Below are 27,750 nucleotides of genomic sequence, written 5' to 3' on the forward strand. Positions count from 1 at the left end.
TGCCGCTAGGTGGCGCTAGTGTGCATGTGAAATTAAGCATATTAAACTCTAGTAGCTAGGTAGCTAGGTAGCTCTAGTTTGTGATTCACAAGAGATAGAAAGTTCGAGTCTTCGGCATAGTTGTTCAGGGGATCAAAAATATCCGGAAGACAAATAGTTTAGTTCGCGATTTTGCCACTAGGTTGCGCTAGTGAGCATGTAAAATTATAGGCATTCTAAACAAGTTCTAGCTTGTGATCAACAAGAGATAGCCTTTCCTCACACACTTCACTCTTACCAGCACTGTTTTTTTATATCTATCACTGTTATCTCTTTCTCTAGTGCTATTGTTCTCCTACATCTCGCTCTTCCTCTCTTTTTTTTATCTATCCAACATTCCAGGAGTGTTCTGAATATCCGCATTTGCATCAATAAATATAGAACATCAAAGTTCATACTTTGAATTCCGCATCCGATTTCGCATTGAGCCAAATAGTAAATACTTGCTTATGTTCCAGCATTTGATGATACTTGAGCATAAATTGAATCAATGTTGAATCACTAGAATATAAAATGCAGACCTGAACTCCATGACTTAAAGGAAAAACAGACCTGAGTCACTTGGATAGGAAGTAATTCCGTGCTAAGTTACTTAATTATGAGTGAATTCGTCATGAATTCCTTAAACATTAAGTGAATCAGACCTGAACCACTCGCACATGGAGTAAGTCATACCAGAATCATTAAAATATGAATGAGATCTGATACACTTGAATATACATTTGATCAGACCTGAATCTTTTTAATTTAATATGATTCCGTCCCTGATCACTTCAACTTCCAAATGCCAAAGGCTTTCTGAACAACATTCTGGAGACTCTATCTTGTCAAATTCATAAGGTTTAGGCATTGGCGTAAATAGGGAGGGGCCAGGGGGGGCCTGGCCCCCCTGAGTCATGGGGTTGCCCCCCCCCCCCCCCCAAAAAATGGAAAAGAAATGATCATATAGTTAAAACTAGTGTTCAGTATCAAAAATGCCCTTATGATACTAATCAAGTTAAATGCATGTTGCGTGAATATACAATTCTGGATGGTCATTGTAGTTGTAAAATGTCACATACTGCCATAATGTATCCTTTCCGCCCTTTCCCGATTTGAAATTCATTGAAGAACGTTTTTGAATTGGGAGACCTGGTTCGATCCATTTGTAGTTCTATTGTCAATTAGAAAACTAAAGTCACTTCAAATTTTAAAACAAGCTGCGATACTTTGTGATCCATTATCTAGAACGAATTGATGTTACTGGGAAATATTTGTGTATGAGAGTTATGGTAAATTAAAACAAAAATGTCTCAAAAATAAAAATTGATGCATCAAGCCAAGTTTATATTTTCACAAACTTTAAAATATTTTGTATTCAAATTTAGGAGCCATTCGATAAATTTGTATCTGAGCCGTTAGGAACAGATATTAATTGCTGGTAAGTAGACGTCATAAGTGATTACCTCGGGGATGGGATTCGATCCCAGGTCCTCGGCGTGTGTTCTAATCACTATACCAGGTCCATCCCCACATCAATCCTGTTCAGAGTTTTTTTTACTCGTTTATTTGGCAGGCTCGGGTGCCTTAGGGCATAACAGAGCCGAAATCTTTTCTTTGTTTACATTGTTTACATTTTGAATATTGTATTTATTTTAAAAACTATGTTAGTTGGGGGAAGTTTCAAGGTTAGTAAATACATTTATACAACAGGAAAGGAAAAGATTTTTCGGGATGTCTTAAGCTATTTAGTATACTATGTTGAAGGGACAGGATATCCTGATCTGTAACGAAACTAAACAAAAACGGTTTGTGGGAGACACGACGAGAAGAGGACAATTTGAAAGGGGAAAAGAGAGACAGGGAACGAACGACAATCAAACTCGGATATTGATATTGAAGCGTATCAGATTCAGCGAAACAGATAGATAAAATTTATATATTCTAAATCAAGGCCCGCCAACACTTCCCTGACAGGCTTCTGCTGTTTTCCCTGGATCCGGAGAGTTTCAGTCAGTTCAGATCTGATGCCAAGATGCTCACTGCATCCCCACACAACATGTTCGATATCCTGGTAAGTCACGCCGCAAACACAGAGATTGCTTTCTGAGTTGGTTCGTTTTTGGCATTTCTGTGTCAGATACGCAATGTGTTTCCCCCAGGTGCATTTGGCGTCGAACCAGACCCCGAGATATTTAGAAGACATGCTATGAGTGATTGTCTTACCCATGAGTGTTAGCGGAAACTTGGCAGGTTTGTGTTTCTTTAAAAAGACAACCATCTCAGTTTTCTCCGTAGAGAATTTGATACCCAGCTTTAAGGCCCAAGTAGACAAATTGTCCAGAGTATCTTGTAAGGGTCCTTGTAGTTCGGCTGCTGTTGATCCTGTGACAGAAACAACACAGTCGTCTGCAAGCTGTTTTAACGAGCAATTTTCCATGAGACAGTCATCAATGTCTCTCACATAAAAATTATAAAGAAGGGGACTCAGACATGACCCCTGGGGGAGACCCATGTAGCTAATTCGTGAAACTAACAAGTTGCCATGAGTAAAACTCATATGCTTCTCGGACAACAAATAATACAAAAAATTGTTCAAACCTGATGAAAGGCCACTTTCTTGAAGTTTGTCTGAAAAAACATCAACACAAACTGAGTCAAAAGCACCCTTAACATCCAAAAACACTGAACCCATCTGCTCCTTTTGGGCAAAGGCAAGTTGAATTTCTGAAGAAAGCAGCGCAAGACAGTCGTTCGTTCCTTTGGCTCTGCGAAAACCAAACTGCGTATCTGACAGCAAGCCACTCGATTCAACCCATTTATCCAGTCGAAAGAAAATCATCTTCTCTCCATTCCTGGAGCGGAATTGTTACATGAAAGAAGAGCAAGTGAGAATTCAACTATCGAAAACGGTATATCCATGGCATCCCTATCCACCGGAATATCTCGACGTACGCGATCAACAGGAACGGAATCCGGACAAACTTTCTTAGCGAAATCGATAATCCATCGAGGAGAGCTCTCTCGATCCTCATTAACCGACGATGTATTACGCATTCTTCTTCCGACGGTCCAAAGCATTCTCACCCGAGCAGAAGAAAATAACTACTGATTACCAAATTGAGGTATTCCATACCAGATAATTTCCAATACTACATACCTGAATGAGGTATGAATTAGCCCTGCATAAGAGGTAAAATACCTCAAATAATATCTCAAGCATATTCTACGAACACCAAACTGATAACTAGATCAGGTATTGTAATACCTCAATAATACTTGATGGATTTTCATATAAAAATGAAATTTTTCAATTGTAGTTCAATACCTCCAACAGACCTCAATAGCTGTTTAATACCTCAATGAAGTATTTTTAATTGTTTTAAAGATTTTTTTCAATACCATTATAAAACCAAATTAAGGTAATGACAACTTAACAATACCTAATTTTGGTATGATACCAAAAAATGGTATGCATAAGTTATTGGGGAGTTATTTGTTCCTCCTCGGGCAACGAGGTCTCACGCGATAATCCTTCCACAAAATGACACCAATAACCGCTTTGCTTCGCTTTGACCAAGCTTTTAAACTTGCGTTTAAGTGAAGAATAGCGCTCATAGTTGTCAATTGAACCACGTTTTCGAAAGACTTTAAACGCGGCGGATTTCTCGCGATAGAGTTCCTTACCCGAGCAGAAGAAAATAACTACTGATTACCAAATTGAGGTATTCCATACCAGATAATTTCCAATACTACATACCTGAATGAGGTATGAATTAGCCCTGCATAAGAGGTAAAATACCTCAAATAATATCTCAAGCATATTCTACGAACACCAAACTGATAACTAGATCAGGTATTGTAATACCTCAATAATACTTGATGGATTTTCATATAAAAATGAAATTTTTCAATTGTAGTTCAATACCTCCAACAGACCTCAATAGCTGTTTAATACCTCAATGAAGTATTTTTAATTGTTTTAAAGATTTTTTTCAATACCATTATAAAACCAAATTAAGGTAATGACAACTTAACAATACCTAATTTTGGTATGATACCAAAAAATGGTATGCATAAGTTATTGGGGAGTTATTTGTTCCTCCTCGGGCAACGAGGTCTCACGCGATAATCCTTCCACAAAATGACACCAATAACCGCTTTGCTTCGCTTTGACCAAGCTTTTAAACTTGCGTTTAAGTGAAGAATAGCGCTCATAGTTGTCAATTGAACCACGTTTTCGAAAGACTTTAAACGCGGCGGATTTCTCGCGATAGAGTTCCTTACCCGAGCAGAAGAAAATAACTACTGATTACCAAATTGAGGTATTCCATACCAGATAATTTCCAATACTACATACCTGAATGAGGTATGAATTAGCCCTGCATAAGAGGTAAAATACCTCAAATAATATCTCAAGCATATTCTACGAACACCAAACTGATAACTAGATCAGGTATTGTAATACCTCAATAATACTTGATGGATTTTCATATAAAAATGAAATTTTTCAATTGTAGTTCAATACCTCCAACAGACCTCAATAGCTGTTTAATACCTCAATGAAGTATTTTTAATTGTTTTAAAGATTTTTTTCAATACCATTATAAAACCAAATTAAGGTAATGACAACTTAACAATACCTAATTTTGGTATGATACCAAAAAATGGTATGCATAAGTTATTGGGGAGTTATTTGTTCCTCCTCGGGTACACTCGTCATCCCACCACGGATTGGGAGGCTTCTAACGAACCGATGGAACTGGCTCAGGACGGCGTTGAGCTTGAAAAGCGCTGTTGAGAATCAACTCGGATAAAAATCGATACTCTTCCAACGGAGCAAGTACTTCTACCGCTTGTTCTCCATCAATGATCGTTTCCGCGTATTTTCCCCAGTCAATGTGTTTCGTGAGATCGTAGGCGACTGTTGTGTCCCATTGGAAATTGAAACTACGATCGGCAAGTGATCGCTATCATGGGGATCCTGGATTACCCTCCATGAACAATCCAGCGATAACGAGCTTGAATATATTGAGAGGTCTAAACGGCTATCCCTAGGACTTCCATATCCTGTTCAGAGTTGTTTTATTATTTTAAATTTATCTGCATTCATGTAAAATTTCAGTAATTAGAAGATGTTGCGTTACTTAGATAAAACTTGCCCCTAGATTGATGACGAAATATCCACGATGTACTGCTTTGTTTTATGTATATTTTTTTATTGCAAGTTTGAAAAAATCTAGAAAGACTAACTGCAAACGGTTTTCTGTAAGTTCCACTGACAATAGAATTTTATGCATGTAAAATCACGAAATATTTTTTAATTTCTCTTGGCTCAGTTTCCTTATTTTACCAAATCCAACGACACAGCCGTTTGTTAGACCTTCATTTACATCTATGTCAGTCTCCCGTATGAAAATTGATTGTTTTTCAAGAACGAGCTTTTATATTTTTCAGTCGTACATTTGTATTTTGAAATTGGTTTTCTTTTTTGATTTTTAGTAGCCCAAAATTGAACAATAGAGTAATGTGGGCCAAAGGTTCGAGATTTGAAAAAAAAAGACATTTTACACCGTCTTCAGCCAAAGGCTGCACAGACTGAGCAATCACGAACATTAGGCAACGGACAACACGTAACACCCAGTAGCCCAGTGATGAATTACATCTATGTCAGTCTCCCGTATGAAAATTGATTGTTTTTCAAGAACGAGCTTTTATGTTTTTCAGTCGTACATTTGTATTTTGAAAGTGGTTTTCTTTTTTGATTTTTAGTAGCCCAAAATTGAACAATAGAGTAATGTGGGCCAAAGGTTCGAGATTTGAAAAAAAAAAGACATTTTACACCGTCTTCAGCCAAAGGCTGCACAGACTGAACAATCACGAACATTAGGCAACGGACAACACGTAACACCCAGTAGCCCAGTGATGAATTTTTCGTTTGACGAAAAGTTTCCACCGAATGGAACGGGAATCGAACCCGCGCTTCGTGGCACAATACGCCTAAACGACTAACGCCGCTAACCGCACGGCCACGAAGCCAACTTAGCTATTTGTTGTTTTTTTTAACGTAAAAATTGTAATTTTTGGTCAAACTTTCTTTGCATGGAAACAAATAAGGATAAAATTTTCTTCGATTGTTTATGTAAGGGTGTTTCTAGGCCTATCATCAGGTTGCTCTGAGGTATATATTAGCGACTACATAAATGCTTGGAATCAATGTTTGGGCCATAGCGGGGCAAAAGTTCGAATCAGCTGAGCAAAAGTTCGACCCACATATAAACTCGGGGAGAAATTTACAAATTACTCCAAATCCACATATTATCTTAGAGTTTAGCAAAATTTGCCTGATTGTGTGGCCAGCGGCCTTTTGCCTTAAACTAGATTCTAATTCTTGCCCCACCGACGGGGCAAAAAATCGTTTAAGACAAACAATTTTGAAACTGTTATAACTAAAAATGGGTGAATATGTTGATACAAGTTTGCTCAGCAAAATTATAAAAAATATGTTGAAGGTTCACTGTGGGTATTTATTTATTTACAACTGCTATCGTTCTTATGAAAACAAAATGATTTTACCACTAAGGTTGAACTTCTGCCCTAATCTACTCTAATTTAATATTATAAAATCTTTGAGCAAAATACCTTCCATTTTGCTTTCTTTAAACCACTGTAATCGTACGAGTTTAATGACGACAGTTTTTTGGAAAAATAAAAAAAAAACATTTTCAATCCTTCAATATGATGGTAGTAAGCAGCTTTTAGATGTTAAGTCCTTAACTCTAACAAAAAATGGTATTATTCAATTCTATGTTAAAATTTTGGTTTCGAGTGGTTTAGAGAAATGAAATGTCGAGCAGCAATAATCCATATGTTCAAACTAGCAAGCGTTTTTTGGGTTGAATACGTCATCTTGGAAATATAACACGAAAAAAATAGATTTTTGAATACGTTTACTATCTTTCCATAAAAGCATTTGGTAGCATAGAAAGTTGATCAATCAATTTTAGACGGTTTTTAGGTTTTGGTAGAGGTAGATCTGTATGAAAGTGCGCCACTTTAATCAGTTCACTAATATTATCGAAACAAACATTGTAAATTTATCTAAATCCTTTACGACTTTTATCTCTCATGAAAAGGGGCCGTGGCCCCCCTCAAGTCTGACGGCTATTTACGCCCATGGGTTTAGGTACAGTCATCCCTCCAGAACAAGAGTAAAAGTCAGGGCTAATTTGGACCGTAGTAAAATCAAGAGATAGAGCTGGTATAAAGTACTCATTTAAACATGATCAACAGCGCCACATGATGGCAATATTAAAATTCAAACTGTTTCCTGGATGCCCTTGACTTTCCGAACAACTTATTAAAATTTTACCGACTTCGGTATTAAAATCTTAGTGTGTAGAACTAGTTTAAAATGCTCAATTTTACATGCTCACTAACGTCACCTACACACTAAGATTTTAATACCGAAGTCGGTAAAATTTTACTGGGTTTTTGAACAGCAGAGTTTTCTCGGTAATTTCCATAAGAACTGAAAACTCCGTAAATCGACAAGATTCTCGAGCTGTCATTAAAAATGCTGGTTTAGTCAGTAAATCTTTCTGCAGTCATTTACTGGATTTTTCGGTAAATAAAATTTATTTGTTTACCATAATTTGCTGATTTTTTCAGCTTTTGAGCAGAATCCCCTTATTTATTCCATATTTTCGTTGGTCAAAATCCCAATTCATCACCCTGAACATCCAAACCATTTCCGTCGTGATTTTATATGGAAAAACTCGTTACTTCTGAAAGGAATTAAAAATCGGCAACAAATTGTTTGTCATATGTTGTGCCGGGAACAACCCGGCTTCTTACCTAACCTCAACAAATTGGTGCTGTGATTGAGTTCCATAATTTATAGGTTTTTGAAACCTCAATGAATACTCGGTGTCTATTATCTTAATAGATAACAATATACTGCCGATAATCAATTCCTTACCTTGCACCGAGTCCACAGGAATCAGCATTCAGGAAGTAAAACTGCTTTTCATTTGGAAGCAGCTCATCAGTCTCGTACATACCAACTTCTGATTCAGAATCTATCCGTAATTGTTTTTGTGTCAAATTCTCTCTCGCGCTTTTTGTTTTCTTTGCACTTTAACGAAAAAAGTCGGTAAAAAATACCTGAAGGTCGTAGACACAAAAGTCAATTTGGACAAATTGAGTTGTAAGATTGTGAAAAATAATAGAATCGTTCTGGTGGGCTTCGATCCCACGACTCCCAATACGCTAGACTGGGCGCGTTAACCAACTACGCCACAGAACGGGTAACGATTCTGCAGCGCAATCGGCCAACCTGAAACCAAAGTCCTTCACGACCCTATTTTCTCCTTCACAACCCTACACCTCCTTCGGCTCTCTGAGATGCCCAATTCGACTCTCCTAAGCGTGCCTACGAACAACAGTGAGAGATTTTATTTTTAGCGTCGCACTGTTGCCTTGTTTGTGCCACACTACTCATAAGCCAACATTGGCTCAATGAGATGGTTAGTATGGGTCCGGCTTTCGACGTGGTCGTATCTCGTCATATCGACCCCTTTTGCGATAGAGAGATCGCCGCTCAAATTTACTCAACTAGGGTTGTCATGTCTATTACGGCTTAACCAGCCGACGGTGTTTTGAAAATACCTGAAGGTCGTAGACACAAAAGTCAATTTGGACAAATTGAGTTGTAAGATTGTGAAAAATAATAGAATCGTTCTGGTGGGCTTCGATCCCACGACTCCCAATACGCTAGACTGGGCGCGTTAACCAACTACGCCACAGAACGGGTAACGATTCTGCAGCGCAATCGGCCAACCTGAAACCAAAGTCCTTCACGACCCTATTTTCTCCTTCACAACCCTACACCTCCTTCGGCTCTCTGAGATGCCCAATTCGACTCTCCTAAGCGTGCCTACGAACAACAGTGAGAGATTTTATTTTTAGCGTCGCACTGTTGCCTTGTTTGTGCCACACTACTCATAAGCCAACATTGGCTCAATGAGATGGTTAGTATGGGTCCGGCTTTCGACGTGGTCGTATCTCGTCATATCGACCCCTTTTGCGATAGAGAGATCGCCGCTCAAATTTACTCAACTAGGGTTGTCATGTCTATTACGGCTTAACCAGCCGACGGTGTTTTGAAAATACCTGAAGGTCGTAGACACAAAAGTCAATTTGGACAAATTGAGTTGTAAGATTGTGAAAAATAATAGAATCGTTCTGGTGGGCTTCGATCCCACGACTCCCAATACGCTAGACTGGGCGCGTTAACCAACTACGCCACAGAACGGGTAACGATTCTGCAGCGCAATCGGCCAACCTGAAACCAAAGTCCTTCACGACCCTATTTTCTCCTTCACAACCCTACACCTCCTTCGGCTCTCTGAGATGCCCAATTCGACTCTCCTAAGCGTGCCTACGAACAACAGTGAGAGATTTTATTTTTAGCGTCGCACTGTTGCCTTGTTTGTGCCACACTACTCATAAGCCAACATTGGCTCAATGAGATGGTTAGTATGGGTCCGGCTTTCGACGTGGTCGTATCTCGTCATATCGACCCCTTTTGCGATAGAGAGATCGCCGCTCAAATTTACTCAACTAGGGTTGTCATGTCTATTACGGCTTAACCAGCCGACGGTGTTTTGAAAATACCTGAAGGTCGTAGACACAAAAGTCAATTTGGACAAATTGAGTTGTAAGATTGTGGAGGTGTAGGGTTGTGAAGGAGAAAATAGGGTCGTGAAGGACTTTGGTTTCAGGTTGGCCGATTGCGCTGCAGAATCGTTACCCGTTCTGTGGCGTAGTTGGTTAACGCGCCCAGTCTAGCGTATTGGGAGTCGTGGGATCGAAGCCCACCAGAACGATTCTATTATTTTTCACAATCTTACAACTCAATTTGTCCAAATTGACTTTTGTGTCTACGACCTTCAGGTATTTTCAAAACACCGTCGGCTGGTTAAGCCGTAATAGACATGACAACCCTAGTTGAGTAAATTTGAGCGGCGATCTCTCTATCGCAAAAGGGGTCGATATGACGAGATACGACCACGTCGAAAGCCGGACCCATACTAACCATCTCATTGAGCCAATGTTGGCTTATGAGTAGTGTGGCACAAACAAGGCAACAGTGCGACGCTAAAAATAAAATCTCTCACTGTTGTTCGTAGGCACGCTTAGGAGAGTCGAATTGGGCATCTCAGAGAGCCGAAGGAGGTGTAGGGTTGTGAAGGAGAAAATAGGGTCGTGAAGGACTTTGGTTTCAGGTTGGCCGATTGCGCTGCAGAATCGTTACCCGTTCTGTGGCGTAGTTGGTTAACGCGCCCAGTCTAGCGTATTGGGAGTCGTGGGATCGAAGCCCACCAGAACGATTCTATTATTTTTCACAATCTTACAACTCAATTTGTCCAAATTGACTTTTGTGTCTACGACCTTCAGGTATTTTCAAAACACCGTCGGCTGGTTAAGCCGTAATAGACATGACAACCCTAGTTGAGTAAATTTGAGCGGCGATCTCTCTATCGCAAAAGGGGTCGATATGACGAGATACGACCACGTCGAAAGCCGGACCCATACTAACCATCTCATTGAGCCAATGTTGGCTTATGAGTAGTGTGGCACAAACAAGGCAACAGTGCGACGCTAAAAATAAAATCTCTCACTGTTGTTCGTAGGCACGCTTAGGAGAGTCGAATTGGGCATCTCAGAGAGCCGAAGGAGGTGTAGGGTTGTGAAGGAGAAAATAGGGTCGTGAAGGACTTTGGTTTCAGGTTGGCCGATTGCGCTGCAGAATCGTTACCCGTTCTGTGGCGTAGTTGGTTAACGCGCCCAGTCTAGCGTATTGGGAGTCGTGGGATCGAAGCCCACCAGAACGATTCTATTATTTTTCACAATCTTACAACTCAATTTGTCCAAATTGACTTTTGTGTCTACGACCTTCAGGTATTTTCAAAACACCGTCGGCTGGTTAAGCCGTAATAGACATGACAACCCTAGTTGGGTAAAAAATAATTATCACTGAAAGTCAGTACTTTGATTTTACTGACTTTTTAAATTCACTGAGTTCGTACGGTATTTTTAGAATATCACTGAACGATCAGCTAAACTGGTTACCGAATTCAGTAAAGTGATAAATATTTTGCTGAACATCAGTGAGTCCGAATAAAAAAGCTGAAAGTTCGGTATTTTGTTGTAATTTACAGTGCCAACACTGTAAAAAATATTACCGAACAGATAAACTGAGATTGAGCTATAGCAGTGAAATCGCGAACCAAACTATTTGCTTTTCGGATGTCCTTGATTCCCTGAACAACTTTGCTGAATATCGCTTCTTTGCAAGTCGTAAGGATCTCGAGATATAGTAATGTGAATTTACCTGTTTTGAGGTGATGCTAAACTTTTTGGGGGGTGATTCAATATTCAGCTGAGTGTTGCAATACTTATTTTAGTGAGTCCGTATTTATGACGGGTATTGTAAGTAATTATAAAATGATTTCATGTGTTTCAACAGAACTTTCTAATAAATTAATTATTGAAAACTTTCATATCTCTCAGTGGCGACTCGTAACCTCACGTTTTAGATATATGATCTGAACGCTGAAAATGATTAATTTTGTATACTTCGATTATGAAGCAAACATTAAACAATTGGAATCGCATATTTATTGATGATATTCATGAACAGGTGGATTTGACGTTAGGGAATAGCCGTTGATATCACTATTGGTTAATTATTATTGTCCAATAATGTACAAGCATTCATTATAGGAACGTGTTGAAATAGTTGATCAAAGTCATGTAAAATTCAATGGAAAAAGTACAGCTTTTTTGTTGGAATTTTCGAATGTAATTTCTGAAATAATTTCTAGCATATTAGTACACCCGATTCTGTTTTTGCACGGGGGATGCGTACCGTGCAGAAAAAGTTTTCAGTTCAAAATTTCAAAAACCGTGTAAAAAAAGTAACACCATTTCTCGACGTTTCATGCAAAAATAAGGTTTTGGCGGAAAATTTTGTATGGAAACTTTTTTTGCACGGCCGTGTAAAAAAATCCGTGCAAATACAGAATCGGGTGTACTCGGATTTTAAAGTCCCGAACGAGTTTCTGACGAACTCTTTGATATTTTTGGTTATCATTCCTAACCGTCTCTGGCGTTTTCCGTTGGAAATTTGACCAAGTCATCAAAAAGTGACTCGCTACCAGCCTAGGAGGAAGGATGGAACTTCAATATGGCAAAGATACTTGGGTTCATGACACTTTATACTCGGCGTGAACGTGGCAGTTATCCAGGAAATACGCTGGCCGAGAACCGGAGAACGTGAATTCCGAGCGGTGGACCCCATCGCCAACACTCCATTCAAGTAGGTACCACATCTACTACAGCGGTGGCTACAGATCAGAACGTGGAGTTGGCTTCATAGTGATTGGGAAGCAGATGAAGCGAATTATTCGGTGGAAACCGGTAAGCGACCGAATCTGTGTGATGCGAATGAAGGGCAAGTTCTTCAACTACATACAGCCTGATCAGCATACATGCGCCAACGAACGATAAGCCCGATGACATGAAGGATGAGTTCTAAAAGAGCCTGGATAAGGCTTCCCTCATCTGTAGAGCCTTTTAACCACTGCTTCCATTATTTAAGAATATTGTGGTATGACCCATATAAGGCTTACGGAGAGTGCCCAAAACAAGACGTCAAGATAGTCATCGGCGACGCAAATGCGCAGATCAGGAAAGAAGATTTCTTCCGACCCGTCATTGGAACGGAAAGCCTTCATTACGTTACCAATGATAATGGCCTGCGGCTAGTAACCTTCGCTGCTGCTAGAGGGATGGCAATCAGCAGTAGCTACTTCGCACGAAATAATATCCGCAAACACACATAGCGACACCCGAGTGACGATGCCTGCTCCCAAATACACCACGAGCTGGTTGATGAAGAGTGCCAGAGACATGAAGAATGTCGCCAGAAGCCGTATGCTTGTGGCCGGTACCCGACAGAACAGAGAGCGGTACAGGGCAGCGAGAGCCGAAGAAAAGCGAATCCACCGCAGAAAAAAAGGCAGCACGAAGAAAGTGTGGTAGCTGACGCTCAAGAAAGCAGGAACCGGAATGATATGCGGAGATTCTAAATATGCAACGGTCAATTGTGCGCGGCACAATACCGTATTAGTGCCCGCCATGGGTAATGATCGAGAAAGAAATTTACTGACCGATAAAACGGCGGTGGCTGCCAGGTGGAAGGAGCACTTTCAGCAATTATTGAACGGTGAGAATGGAAATGTAGCGAGGAACAGGAAGAACATAGATGATGACGATCAAGCTGTGGACCCGCCGACCATAGGAGAGGCTAAAAAGGCTATCAGCGAGCTGAAGAATTGTAAGGCTGCTGGGAAGGACGAGATCCCGGTCGAGCTTCTCAAGCACGGTAGCAAGCAGCTTTACCAATCGATCCACCGGTGAAGGTATGGGAGGACGAAGAATTGCCAATCCAGTAGCGTAGCTAGGGGGGTGCGGTGGGTGCGGTTCGCACCGGGCCCCGAGATCATAGGGGCCCCAAAATTGCAGTGCGGATTTCTCATAACATAGGTTTTGAAGGAGATTTGGATCAGCTATGTACAGGGGCCTCTTTATTATCCCTTATTTTAAATACCTAATGGCTAGATTTAGAACCAGCAGAGGGGCCCAGAGGGATCGTCGCTTCGGGCCCCCCATTCTAGGGGCCTCCACAAATATTTGTTGTTGTTAAATCGATTGGGCGCATGAAAGAACTGAGCCTTCGAAAAGGGCCGCGTTTAGCTAATCCTCATGTGGATACTTAAGTAGGCTCAGATACCTTTTTTTAAATGTCGAGTCTAATTACGACTTTGGATTTATAAATATTTACTTCATGAATTTTGATTTTTAATTAAATGTACCTTAGTTTGTTGGCCTCCAAAAATCTGGAGCATTGATGAGCTTTGAGCTTGAGGCAATCAAAATTCCTTTTTTTTTTGATCATCCAAAAATACTTACCAAAATAATCTGAATTTATTCTCGGGTGACTTTAAATAATTATTCAGGATATTGCTTTTAAAAAATCTCCTGGTTATTTATATGAAATTATTCAATGAATTTTACCAATTTTTTTGTAAAACTTATTTTGAGAACCCTCAAGGTTTCGTAATATTTCTTCCAAGAATTTGTTTAGAAATTCTTTCAGGATTTTGTACAGAAATTTTAACTGGTTTTCTTCAGAATAAACACGAGCGACAAATTCAGGGACCTTTTTCCAGTGCTATCATGTAAAGAACATGCTGAGCAATGCAACCTGGAATTATTCAATTAATATCTGAAAGAATTGCTTCGGGCGTAAAACCACTATAAAATAGCTAGTAATAATCGTTTTAGCTTTCCGATATGGGCGTCAATTAATTAAGGGGTTTTAAAAATTGCCTCGGAGATTCCGAATATGATTACCCTGATTTTTTTCAAGGATCCTGGAAGATTGCATATATCATGCATGCAATCGTTCAAGGAATTTATCAAGATTTCAACCAAGAATTTCATTGAGGGGACTTCTAAGCATTTCCCCTAAAAAAAACAACTGAAGGTTTTTCTTGGCGTACCCTTGGTCAAGCCCGAGATTTTCCCGAGTACTTCTTTACCAATGCAATGACTCCAAGGAATCTTCCACGAATTATACCTTTTTAAATATACCCATAAAGATTTAATTGAGGACTTTTTTTTTGGTATTCATAATAGAAGTTTGCGAGAATTCCTCAGATGCTTGGAAATCTTTTTGGATTTGTCCTTCATTGTTCCCTGGGAGCCCTTCTTCATTACTATAGGGTGCCCGTAAATTACAAAACAAAATATGTGAAAGATTATCTCTCATTTAAATCAATAAAAATCTATGTCGATGTATGTATTTTAAACCTCTTATACCCAACCCCGCCTTTAGACGGGGTACACTTTGGAATTTTGTGTACTTTTTCGTAGCTCGGAAATCAAAATGATTTTATTTTTGGCTTAAACCTTGACTCATTACACGCATATGAGGAAAGTTTTTTATGACGTTTGAAACTTTTATGTATATTTGAAAATTGTTAGAAAAATTGTATTCTTATATAACCTACAAATACCTGGGGTTTATTTAACGTGAAATATAAAAAATATTATCTTTTATATTTTTATACTATTAACCTATAACAGAAGAAGAGCTTGGTGGTATTAAAATAATTTCCAACCTGTTTTTCCGTAATTACACGGAATATAAAAAAAATCAGAAAATTATTTAAAATTTATTATTTTTAAAAGTACCATAAAAATGAGAATTTTATAATTGCCAAAAATAAGTAACTAGAAAAGACTTCAATAAAAAATGAAAAAGGATAAAGATGTTCAAAAATAAAATTTATAAAAATCATGAACTAAAATTCATAGATTTGCGAAAAAAAAATCATTGCCCAAAACGATTTTAGATAACTCAAAATGATATTTAGATCGAAAATAAAAATTTGGGTTTCAAAGGGTGAAACATCTATGAAATAGCTTAAACAATGATGGGTAATTTAAAAATTATTGCTTTTTACTGAGATAATCAAATTGAAATTTATTGGAGACATTTTTTGAGGGGTGCTAGCCATATTAGATAGAATTCCTATAAGATGTGTTCAAATATTCTTTTTATGATTGAAATTTTCTACAGTATCTTGGCTGTAGGATAGACTGGAAACAGAAAATTATTCAGTTCAAATCCATTGAGATCGAAGGGCTTTTCTCTTCCATCATAAAGCCCCAAAAACGGCGTTCGTTCAAACAGCCCAACACGATTGGGTAGGATTTTACAAATATTTGACATCAGAAATGGGTCAAATTTGTTGCTTGAGAGTATAATATTAAACCATATAAGAATGCTCAATGTATCTATTTCGGTTGCATAGAGGCATGTCTTCAAATTTAGTACGGATAATATGCGGATACCCTGTACGAGAAGTTCTTCAGGCGATAAAAGCAGCAATTTCCCCAGGAACTCCTGCCAGTTTTTTTTTATCAAGAATTCTTTCAAATATTCCTGCAAAATGTCTTCCAAGACTTCTATTACAAGGAGTTTTTTTATCCAAGAATTTAGAGAATTTCGATAGAATTCTACTGCCGTGAATCGCAAGTCAGTCCCATCTGTAAAAAGTAGGCATTGAGAAAACGGGCTGTGAAGTTTCCAAACTCGTTTTCCATACGAATATTCAAAAAATTCCAGAGGATTGGAACATGTTCCAATCTTAATGAAACTTTCACAACTTGCTTTTTTACTACGATATCTTTCCCAGAAAAATATAAAGATTATCGAAACACGGTTCATTTTTGTGTTACACGGTGCGGAAATCTGTAGTGGGACTGATATGCGGTTACTTTTCATTATGGGACAATTTGACTTGCTGTTTTTTCCAATTTTTTCCGAACAAATCTTGTTATCTTATTAGTGCAGCTGAAAGAGCATTGGAAGATATGTTGAAAACTGAACTCAACTCAATTTTGACAAAAATGCAGATGGGACTGACTTGCGATTCCCGGCAGTCTAGTAGTTCCAAAATTTTACTTCAGAAGAATCTGTTCATGTTTTTTTCTTCAAGGTATATTCTAATTTTTTTTCTTAGGGTACCTCTATGAATTTTGCTGGGAGTTCCTCATAAATAAAAACATAAAAATCAAAAATATTATCTTGATTGCCTCCTAGAACTGCACAAAAAAACACAACAACGAATTTGTCCAATGATTGCACCAGATATTTACCGATGAACTGATCCAAATGTTTTTCACGAGTTTTCAAAGATATCAAATATAAATAACCGTAAGCATACTACTAAATACCGTACAACATACAGTAATGTATCCAAGAGTATCTTTAAAGATCTTTTTAAATAAAAATATATAGAAGCTTTATATACACTTATATTATTTCGTCGACCTCAGCAAAACGAATAGCCGAGAATCCAACAGCTGAGAATTCGGTACTTTTCAATACCGAATATCGGTTATTAGTCTACCGAGATTTCCGCAATTCAAGTTTTTCTATCGAGATTTAGTATGTCGAGATCTCGGTAAAAATATTCCGATTTATCAGCTGTTGGAAGTGTATATATATATATATATTTAGGTTCCACAAGAAGTTGGAACGAAATTGTAATTTTTACCAACAGATTTTTTTTTTTGATCCTTTAACAGGGCTGGTAGCAAGAAGCGGTACCGAAAAAAAGTTATTTTAGTGACCAGATTTGAAAAATAAGTGACTAAAAAGTGACTTTCGATTCTCGAAAAAGTGAATAAAAGTGACTTGAAAATCAAACCGTAATCAGTTTTATTTCAATTCTACTATACTGTTTTACGATCAATATGATAGAGAATATTCAATATTATCTACTGCAGGTCGTAGGTCTAATTGACTATCATATTTAAAAAAAAAAATATTGTGATTCCAAAATTTGAAGATATTACTAACATATTTTTCAAACAGACGAAATAACATTTAGGCAAATAATCCTTTTCTTAGCAGATTTCCTATCTTTCTAAATTCTGTCAAATCTAATATTTACAGAAGAATACTTTCTATTTAGCTTGATTAAATTCTACTTTAACGTTTCTTCTTTCTATTTTGTGTAACTAGATCAAGATTAAGGAAAATGTTATACTTGGACATTAATAAATATTTTAAATTAAAATAATGATAGAAGCTCGAATATGATTGAAATACTGTTTAAAACCAATATATCTTCTTTCTGGCGTTACGTCCCAACTGGGACAAAGTCTGCTTCTCAGATTAGTGTTCTTATGAGCACTTCCACAGTTATTAACTGGGAGCTTTCTTTGCCGATTGACCATTTTTGCATGTGTATATCGTGTGGCAGGTACGAAGATACTCTATGCCCTGGGAATCGAGAAAATTTCCTTTACGAAAAGATCCTCGACCAGTGGGATTCGAACCCACGACCCTCAGCATGGTCATGCTGAATAGCTGCGCGTTTATCGCTACGGCTATCTGGGCCAACCAATATATCACAGACGCCTACTAAGAGAGAAAAAATAGTTGATATAAGACTGAGCGACATTTCTATTTTTCATCAGTAAGTTTAATGGGAGGTACGTTTGGCCGAATAGATATTTAACATAAAGACGACAGGCCTAATAGGCTGTTCTTCTCAGTTATGCTGTTAAAGTAGTAGTTATTGGTACTAAGCTTCTTATATTTCAATCAAAATTGCTAGGATACTTTCATAATTCACTTGACATAGGGGGTTATAGTCGGTCGAATTGTTATAAACTACACAATAAAAAATACTTTAATACCGCGCGAAAACCATGAACCATATTTTGATATTAACATGAAATTGTTCTGGTGATGTCCTAACATAAAACTTAGCCTTAATTAAAAAAGTTCTTTTCATAATTTTCTTCCAAAAATTTAGCTTAAAATAGTTGAAAAAAGTGACTTTTCGACGAAAAAAGTGACTTTAGTTGAAATGGCTTCGAAAAAGAGACTTTAAAGTGACTGGCTTAAAAAAGTGATCAAGTCACTAAAAAGTGACTCTCTACCAGCCTTGCTTTAACCCCTCTACCGGCAGCTTCATTTTTTTACCGCTATAAATATTCAAATCATGATAACTCTTTCATTCTCAACATTTTTACACAATTTTTTCACAAGATCTCAAAAAATTCTTTTAAATTAAGATTAAAATTCCTTGGGGACCGACGAGTAGCCATAACCCACGTGAATATACAGAATTTTTATAGTATTTGGATATTCATTCCACGGAATGATACATTGATGCGAGGATGTTGTGAAAAAATGAAGCAATTTGGTGCAGCTGTCGTTGAGTAATGAGCATTTCTTATTCTGGTACCACGCTTCATAAATAAAGATCTTGAAAACTCAAAAAACCTCATATCGTAATTTCCAGATTTCTCCAAGAATATTGAACCGATTTGTATGTTTTTTTCAGAGTAGATCCTTATGACCTGGCTTTGTATAGTACATATTTTATTTTTTTAATAAATTGACCTAAAACAAAATGGCCACCAACGACATTTTATATGAAGCATGTCGGTCCTCCAAGGAACACGGAATATCTTCAAAACCAGATCACCAATGATTATTATCGATACGGATTCTTTTTAAATTAGAAGAGTTGTTTGAGATCTTGTGAAAAATGGTGCAAAAATATCGAGAAACAAAAAAGGTATCGCGATTTGAATATTTTTTAGCGGTAAAAAGTGAGGCTGCCGGTAGAGAGGTTAATCACGATTTTTTTACAAATACTGAAGGTACTTGTGAACTCGCTAATAAAAGACATATCTTGCAAACCTCTTTTCGAGGGGCCCCCAAATCTACCTCCGCACCGGGCCCCCAAAACTCTAGCTACGCCACTGTGCCAATCGGCTGGTTGGATGGCCTCATCCGCCCCATCTACAAGGAAGGGCACAGACTGGAGTGTGCCAATTACAGAGGAATTACCCTGCTGAATTCGGCGTACAAAATTCTGTCGCGCATCCTGTTTAACAGACTGAGACCGCTCGAGGAGTCTTTCGTTGGCGAATACCTAGTTGGTTCTCGTGTGGGCCGTTCGGCAACGGACCAGATGTTTAGCTTGCGAATGATCCTAGACAAACTCCGGGAGTATAACTTGCAGACTCACCATCGGTTTATTGACTCAGTGAAAAGAAATGAGCTTTGGCAGATAATGTCTGAAAATGGTTTTCCGGCGAAACTAATTAGGCTGAGACGTGCTATGCTGGATGGTTCGAAGTCAAGTGTTCGGATCGCAGACGAGGTGTCAACCTCGTTCGTGACGTTAGACGGGTTGAAGCAGGGAGACGCACTTTCGAATTTACTGTTCAACATTGCACTCGAGGGTGCTATTAGGAGATCTGGCGTGCAGAGAAATGGCACTATTATCACAAGGTCGCACATGCTCCTTGGCTTTGCGGACGATATAGACCTAATTGGAATCGATCGCAGGTCAGTGGAAGAAGCCTTTGTGCCTCTGAAGAGGGAGACAGCGAGGATAGGCCTGACCATTTTTTTTTTTCAATATCTTTATTAGTATTATTCCAAACATTACATTCATTTCTTATATCTAGGTGTTCTGTTTTATTAGACAACACTATCATCCTAATTTGGTAAAACAAATTTAAGATTTTATTAACATTTTGTTAACAACATATTACATTTCATTTGCCGTAGCAGTTCAGATTATTTACGGGTGAGTTGATTTCACCTGCTTGTAAGAGAAAAAAAACGCTTTGAATATACTTAACCTAACTTAACCTAAACATATAACGCATTAATCGTGGCAATAGAAGATTGTAACGATTTTTGCCTGAAATTATTAATTATTTTATTTGACATTTGTCCCAATGTTTCAACATTGGATATTCTATGTAACTCATTGGTACTATACCAGGGAGGAAGCTTCAGAATCATTTTCAAAATTTTATTTTGAATTCTCTGCAGAGCTTTCTTCCTGGTATTACAACAGCTAGTCCATATTGGTACAGCATACAACATGACTGGCCTGAAAATTTGTTTGAATATCAAAAGCTTGTTCTTAAGACAAAGTTTTGATTTTCTATTAATAAGGGGATAGAGACATTTTACATATTTATTACATTTGGCTTGAATGCCCTCAATGTGATTTTTGAAAGTTAAATTCTTATCTAGCATGAGCCCTAGATACTTAACTTCATCTGACCAATTTATTGGAACCCCTCTCATCGTGACAACATGTCTGGTTTCAAATAAAGAGCTTTTGGTTTATGTGGGAATATTATTAGTTGAGTTTTGGAAGCATTGGGAGAAATCTTCCATTTTTGCAAGTATGAAGAAAATATATCCAAACTTTTTTGCAATCGACTACAGATGACACGCAGGCTTCGTCCTTTGGCGGAGAGGCCTGTGTCATCCGCAAACAAAGATTTTTGACATCCCTGAGGTAACTCAGGTAAGTCAGATGTGAAAATATTGTATAATATTGGTCCCAAAATGCTGCCTTGAGGAACACCAGCTCTTACAGGAAGTCTTTCAGATCTGGAATTCTGATAATTAACCTGAAGTGTACGATTTGACAGATAATTTTGAATTATTCTAACAATGTATGTTGGAAAATTAAAGTTTTTTAATTTTACAATCAAACCTTCATGCCAAACACTGTCAAATGCTTTTTCTATGTCTAGAAGAGCAAGACCAGTAGAATAGCCTTCAGATTTGTTGGAACGGATCAAATTTGTTACACGTAAAAGTTGATGAGTGGTCGAATGTCCATGGCAGAATCCGAACTGTTCATTGACAAAAATTGAATTTTCGTTGATGTGGGCCATCATTCTGTTCAAAATAACCTTCTCAAAAAGTTTACTGAAGGAGGAAAGCAAACTAATTGGACGATAGCTAGAAGCTTCTGCAGGATTTTTGTCTGGTTTTAAAATTGGAACAACCTTAGCATTTTTCCATTTATCAGGAAAATATGCTAATTGAAAACATTTGTTAAATATATCAACTAAAAATGATAAGCTACTTTCTGGAAGTTTCTTGATGAGGATGTAGAAAATTCCATCATCGCCAGGAGCTTTCATATTTTTGATTTTTTTAATAATAGTTCTCACTTCTTCCAAATCAGTCTCCCAGGTATTTTCGAAAACGTTCTCTTGATTGAGAATATTTTCGAACTCCTGAGTAACTTCATTTTCAATTGGACTAGTAAGTCCTAAATTAAAATTGTGCGCACTTTCAAACTGCATAGCAAGTTTTTGAGCTTTTTCGCAATTAGTTAGTAATAATTTGTTTTCCTCTTTCAATGCCGGTATTGGCTTCTGAGGTTTTTTCAAGATTTTAGATAATTTCCAAAAGGGCTTAGACCATTAATTCTACCAAAACAAAGTACATTGTTGCAGGTAGAGATAGAGTCAGGCATGGAGTAGGTGCTGAGGTAGTGTTTGATGGGGATGTGTTTGAAGTTGTTGAAGAATTTGTTTACCTTTGAACACTTGTGACATGTGACAACGACGTTTCCCGCGAAGTGAAAAGACGTGTTGCGACTGCGAATAGGGCCTTTTACGGACTACGTAACCAGCTTAGGTCCCGCAGCTTGCCAACGGAAACAAAATTTGGCCTGTATAAAACAATGATTCTTCCGGTGGCTCTCTACGGGCACGAAGCGTGGACGTTGAAAGAGTCAGACCGGAAAGCTCTCGGTATTTTCGAGCGTAAAGTGCTGCGGACAATACTCGGTGGGAAACTCGAAAATGGTGTGTGGCGCAGACGCATGAATCACGAGTTATATCAAGTGTACAAAGATGTTAATATTATCAAGCGTGTAAAATACGGCAGACTTCAGTGGGCTGGTCACTTAGTGCGAATGTCGGAAGAAAGAATTGCGAAAATAATATTCAGCAGGGAACCATCAGGTAGATGTCGGCGGCTTCGGGGTAGACCACGAATACGCTGCCTGTACGCAGTGGAAGAGCGCCTGGCGACCCTAAACGTTCGGGGCAACTGGAGAAGTTTCACCCAAGACCGACGAAGATGGAGCTCTACAATACGCCCGGCAATGACGTGATGCTACGCTGTAGCCTTCAAGATATCAAGGTAGGTACTTGGGTTTATTCTACGAGTGGCGTGAGGTGACAATTGTCGGTGTCGTAACAGCGAGGTGACAATTCTCGACCCGAGTGAAGTGACTCTCCATTTGATTTGCACGGCGAGTTACTTCATTCGAGTCTATAATTGTCACCTCGCTCTCACTATACGACACTGACAATTGTCACCTCACGCCAGTCGTAGAATAAACCCAATTATGTAAAAAAGAGTATGAACTAGGGAAAGTGTACCAGTTATGGCCATAGTGGTTCCCTATTTGGCCATATGTGAAATTTTGATAACTTTCATATTTTAAATCTTTTTGAATGCTTCAACATCATGTTTTTTTTTTTTTGTCGGTAGCGATAGGGGTAGTACTGGCACTCTTAATCTGCCCTAAGCTCCTTCCCAGCATTTGCTTTTATAAGCCTCTATTGCGTTCATCACACAGACGTTCCTAAGCAATGTTACTCAAATGGTCACTGTGTACGCTATCAGCAATCAGCCCTTGCCGTAGTTTTGCAGTCTAGTAGTTCAGACTACTATCAAACTATGATAAGGCCTGAAATGCTACTAGAGTGGTTAAAGTGAAGAACGAAATAGTTTTATTAAAAGGTCCTCATTCCCCATTTCATTTCATCACTCACTATCGTCACTTTTATTTTCGACACTATCACGTTTATCACCGATTATCACTCATCAACTTTCGCAATACACTTCAGATATACTTTCTATTATATCACTTTTCACATCACACCATTTTCATATAAATCTGTTAGCATTACTAAGTAATTAAAAGATATTCAATTTAAATGTATCATTATTTTTGTTGCTGTAGAGTCATTACTATTCAAACTATGATTTAGCACTATGATCAAGAAAGTTACATTAAAAAAAAATCACTTCGATCCATTCTTCTGCACTCGCTGTCATTATGTATTAACACTTTTTTCATGCACGTTTAAAGAACTAGGCAATTAAGTTTATATTCAGAAAAATGATTGCACAATGTATTATGGCCATTATTAAATTAGTAGAGTTCACATCATTATTATTATATTTTTAACAAAACTATCAGAATCACTTCCACCTTAATTTTCAAATTTTCATCACTATAGATTTTATTATAAAATCACTATTAGCACCTTCACAATCACTAAATTTAATAACGACGAGTGTAACGCACAGTTCCACCAAACACCCATTCTTATGTTGCATTATAAAACGATTGATCACACGTTGGCTTCGAAACTTAACCACCATTGCTGATTAGTGCAAAGGATGCTACAGCTCGTGTAAACGAATTGAAACATCAAACAACCAGCACTGGTTTATAAGTAACTAATGAGCCCTGGCGGTCCCTCCGTTCGAAGAGGACCTGATAATATGCCGAAACATATTAACAGATCCTCCGCCTGAATGCAGCCGTTTCATGATAAATCATGAACCGTTGGAGGTGTGCCAAAGTATTGGGAAGGTGATATGTTTCACAGATGGGTATTATTATGGTGCACCTTCTACTTTGGCACCGTCAAACCCTGTGATCGTGGCCAGGGATATTTTAAATCTTTTTAAATGCTTCAACATCATGTTATATTTTAAATCTAACTATTACAACACACAATTTTTCCCTGCCCCTCGACCTTGCCGCGATGGGAGGGCATAATCCATTAGCCCATATGATGGAAACCAAAGGCGTAACCTGTAGTGGTGGTATCACATTTTGGCATTTTTTGCTTAAAGCCGCGTCATAATTCATATGGCATAGACGCAATAATATCTCGGATGTGATCCAACGGACATTCTGCGTCATAAATAGAATTGATGCCCATTTCAAATAATTAATCTATTCGAAGTGGGCATTAATACTATTGGTGACGTTCAGTTTGCCTTTTGCTAACCAGAATGATCCGTAGCCACTCTTACTATTAGCTAGCTAGATACATCGTTATCATATACGACGTAGGGAATACTTAGGAACTCTAAGGAAAATGACTAGTAGATTCACTGAGTAGAAATAAGTGGCGACAATCTTATTTTGATATGGTTTTTACATTGCCATAATAAGAAATACCTCTTTTGTAACAGCGGTATAAATAATCTAACTCAAGCTTCATTTTCGCAAAATTTACAAGTAGAAAGTAGGCGTTGTGAAGCATTGCATTTGCCACCGAAAAGTGAATCTTGTAGGAGACTGTAATAGAAGCTTAAGGTAACTTTACTCTTCAATATTCACTATAAAAATGACTATGGAAAGTAAGGCGCTGAGATCGATCATTAGGGTACACTTGCTAGTTTCGAAAAATTGTTGAACAGACAAGGAAAGCGACTTTTTTCTTTAAGGATATATGAACGTAATGAACAATAAATACTTTTAACAACAAAAAATGAAATTAACTAGAACTACTACTAAACAGCCTAATTTTGTTAAGACTTGACGACAATTGACATTTAAGACTCTAATCTTACGTAAAAGACAGGAGTAATCAGAATAGCACTTGAATGACAAATTATTCAAAACCATTTCGTCTAGACAGTATTGTAATGACACTACTACACTACTATTTCAAACAAATTCTGATGGAGCTGCTGATTTTCACAATGCTTCCTTTTCTCAGAAGCAAGGGAATATGGGTACTTTTCAAAAACTACCACGTCACAATATTAATAAAAAAACAGTGTTCATGTGGGCGCCATTGCCTAGTCCGTCTGAGTATTGATCCTGGTAGAGGGGAAACTTGGCAAAAGCCAGACCGAGGGTTCAGCCTTGACAAGTTAAGCTGTCAGGCAGCTCCAACTGAATACCATACAAAAAAAAAAAACTATTACAACACACAATTTTTTTCAAAATTTGAAAACATTAAAGTAACCACGTATGGTGAAATAGGGAACCACTATGTCCATAACTGGTACACTTACCCTACCTATCCATGCTAAGATGAAGATAAATCGAAGCCATACTTTAAATCTTCAAGAGCACAACCCGGCTCCCAATTTTGGCACTTTTAATTCACTTTGGCAGTGAAGTCTTCTGAAAGCTACTGAGCTCATATTTGGCCTCAAAATGCGACGCATTGAAATGCTTCTTATTGCAATGTTTCAAACAATTCGGCCAAGAAAAAAACCCCATGCTAAAGTGAATCATGGAGGTGTCCAAGTAGCTCTGCACCTTATACTTACGTTTTCAGGGCTGTCATCATTCATGAATGTAAAGTAAAACCATTTTTTGACTCTAGTGTCGATAGAATGATGCAATAATTTCGTTCATTTTATCAGAATATGATATTATTAACGTTTCAAACGGTAATAGATTACGGATAGAGCAAAATGAAAAACATCTCACCTTTCAGCGGTTCATCCGGCAGATCGGTCCGTCCTGCACCATCTTCAGGTCGACCTTGGGTCCAATCAAATCCCGAATGTTGTTGATGCCATACTTGATCATCGTTGGCCGCTCCAGCGATAGACCCCAGGCGATTACGTTGACGCCCTCCGGGACGCCCAGCGGACGCAACATTTCCGGCCGGAAGACACCGGAATTGCCCACCTCGATCCACCGCTGCAGACCCGGATGGAAGCAGAAAATCTCCATAGACGGTTCGGTGTACGGATTGAACGTCGGCTTGTACTCCAGCTCCGTGATGCCAAGCTTGTTGAAGAAAGCATTGAACGTTCCGATAAGATCGCCCAGCGTCAGTCCGTAATCGGCAACTACACCTTCCACCTGGTGGAACTCTGCCAAATGCGTTGCATCCAAAGTTTCGTTTCGGAACACTTTATCGATGCTGAAGTACTTGACTGGTTTGAAGCCACCCTCTTGACGGGCCACTTTGTACAGCATGCGAGCACTGACTCCGGTCGTATGCGTTCGGAGAACGTTTTTCTGGGCCTCCTCAAGTTTCCAGTTGTACCGATATCCAATGGAACCATCCGTTCCGATTTCGTGCGAATCTTTAACTTCATCCAGGAGCTGCATCGGGAACTTATTGCTCAATTTGGGATGCGAAACGAAGAAAGTATCCTGCTGATCGCGAGCCGGATGTTGCTGAGGCACATACAAGGCATCAAAGTTCCAGAAGCTTGACTCTACAAAGTTGTTCGTTGGCATTTCGGAGAATCCCATCTCCAGGAAAATCGATCGGAATTCGGAACGAACCTTCATCAGGGGATGCAGTTGTCCACGCTCCGGAGGCACGCCCAGGGCATCGAAATTGTACGGCTTGAACTTGAGATCCTTCCAGATACCGCTGGCCAACATCTCCACCGTTAAATCGGTTTCCAGCTTCTTCAAACTAGTCGAGAATTCCGGGCCTTTCGAAAGCACAAAGCTCTTGGTGACAGTCTCGGTTAAAATTTTCCGCTTCTTGTACTCATTCTTGATGTTATCCGGAATATCCTTATCCCTACCTTCCGCAACAGCTTTGACATGCCCCTTAACAACATCTTCAATTTTGTCCACCTTCTTTTTGATCAGTGGCGCTCCTCCTGACTTGTCCATCAAAATCCAACCGTTGGACATGGCCTTGCTAAATCCCACCTTGGCGTTAGGCGAAGTTTTCATCAGTTCTGCCTGTGGGATTCCCGCTTCCGGAACGGCGTTAAACAGCACAGCTTCGTGACTTCCATTGGCCAATATTTGCTTGCCCTCTTCGGTCAGTTCCCAGGTTTTCCGGGTGGCCTGTGTAGTCTTGATCATGTCGGCTGCAGTCGATTCGATACTCTTCACACCGCCGACAATCTTCTGGTGGTCCTCTCCCAATACCGGCACCAAATCCAGCGTGTCCACATCGCCGTGCTGGTCGATGTACTGGAGGATGCGTTCCGTAAGTTCCTGCATGTTTGTCCGCGGCACTGAGTGGGAAATTGCACCGTAAAGCGGTCAGGATTTTCCGTTTTCCCGGACGTGTTGTGATAAAAATTGCGAACCGCAAAAAGACCGACCGACCGCGCGACCGCAACCAGAGTGTGATGCTTTCTGTCACCACTGCATGCAACGTGTGAGAATGACACAGTAAAAAAGTTGGCTTCATGATTTGGTCAACTGTGGTAATGCAGTTTGAAAACAGAAATGGGAATTCGTTTCGAATTCACCGAAAACATGT

At 38.8% G+C, this 27,750-nt stretch overlaps 1 protein-coding gene across 1 annotated transcript; it reads right to left on the reverse strand.

Moving 5' to 3' along the window:
• Positions 1-25,870: 25,870 nt before the first annotated feature.
• Positions 25,871-27,638, reverse strand: LOC5576349 (phenylalanine--tRNA ligase alpha subunit). The gene has a single exon (XM_001656034.2). The coding sequence runs from the start codon at positions 27,483-27,485 to the stop codon at positions 25,995-25,997; it is 1,491 nt and encodes a 496-aa protein (XP_001656084.1). The 5' UTR covers positions 27,486-27,638; the 3' UTR covers positions 25,871-25,994.
• Between the last annotated feature and the right edge of the window lie 112 nt (positions 27,639-27,750).

The sequence above is a fragment of the Aedes aegypti genome, chromosome 1 (genome assembly GCF_002204515.2).
Source record: "Aedes aegypti strain LVP_AGWG chromosome 1, AaegL5.0 Primary Assembly, whole genome shotgun sequence".
Taxonomy (NCBI): domain Eukaryota; kingdom Metazoa; phylum Arthropoda; class Insecta; order Diptera; family Culicidae; genus Aedes; species Aedes aegypti.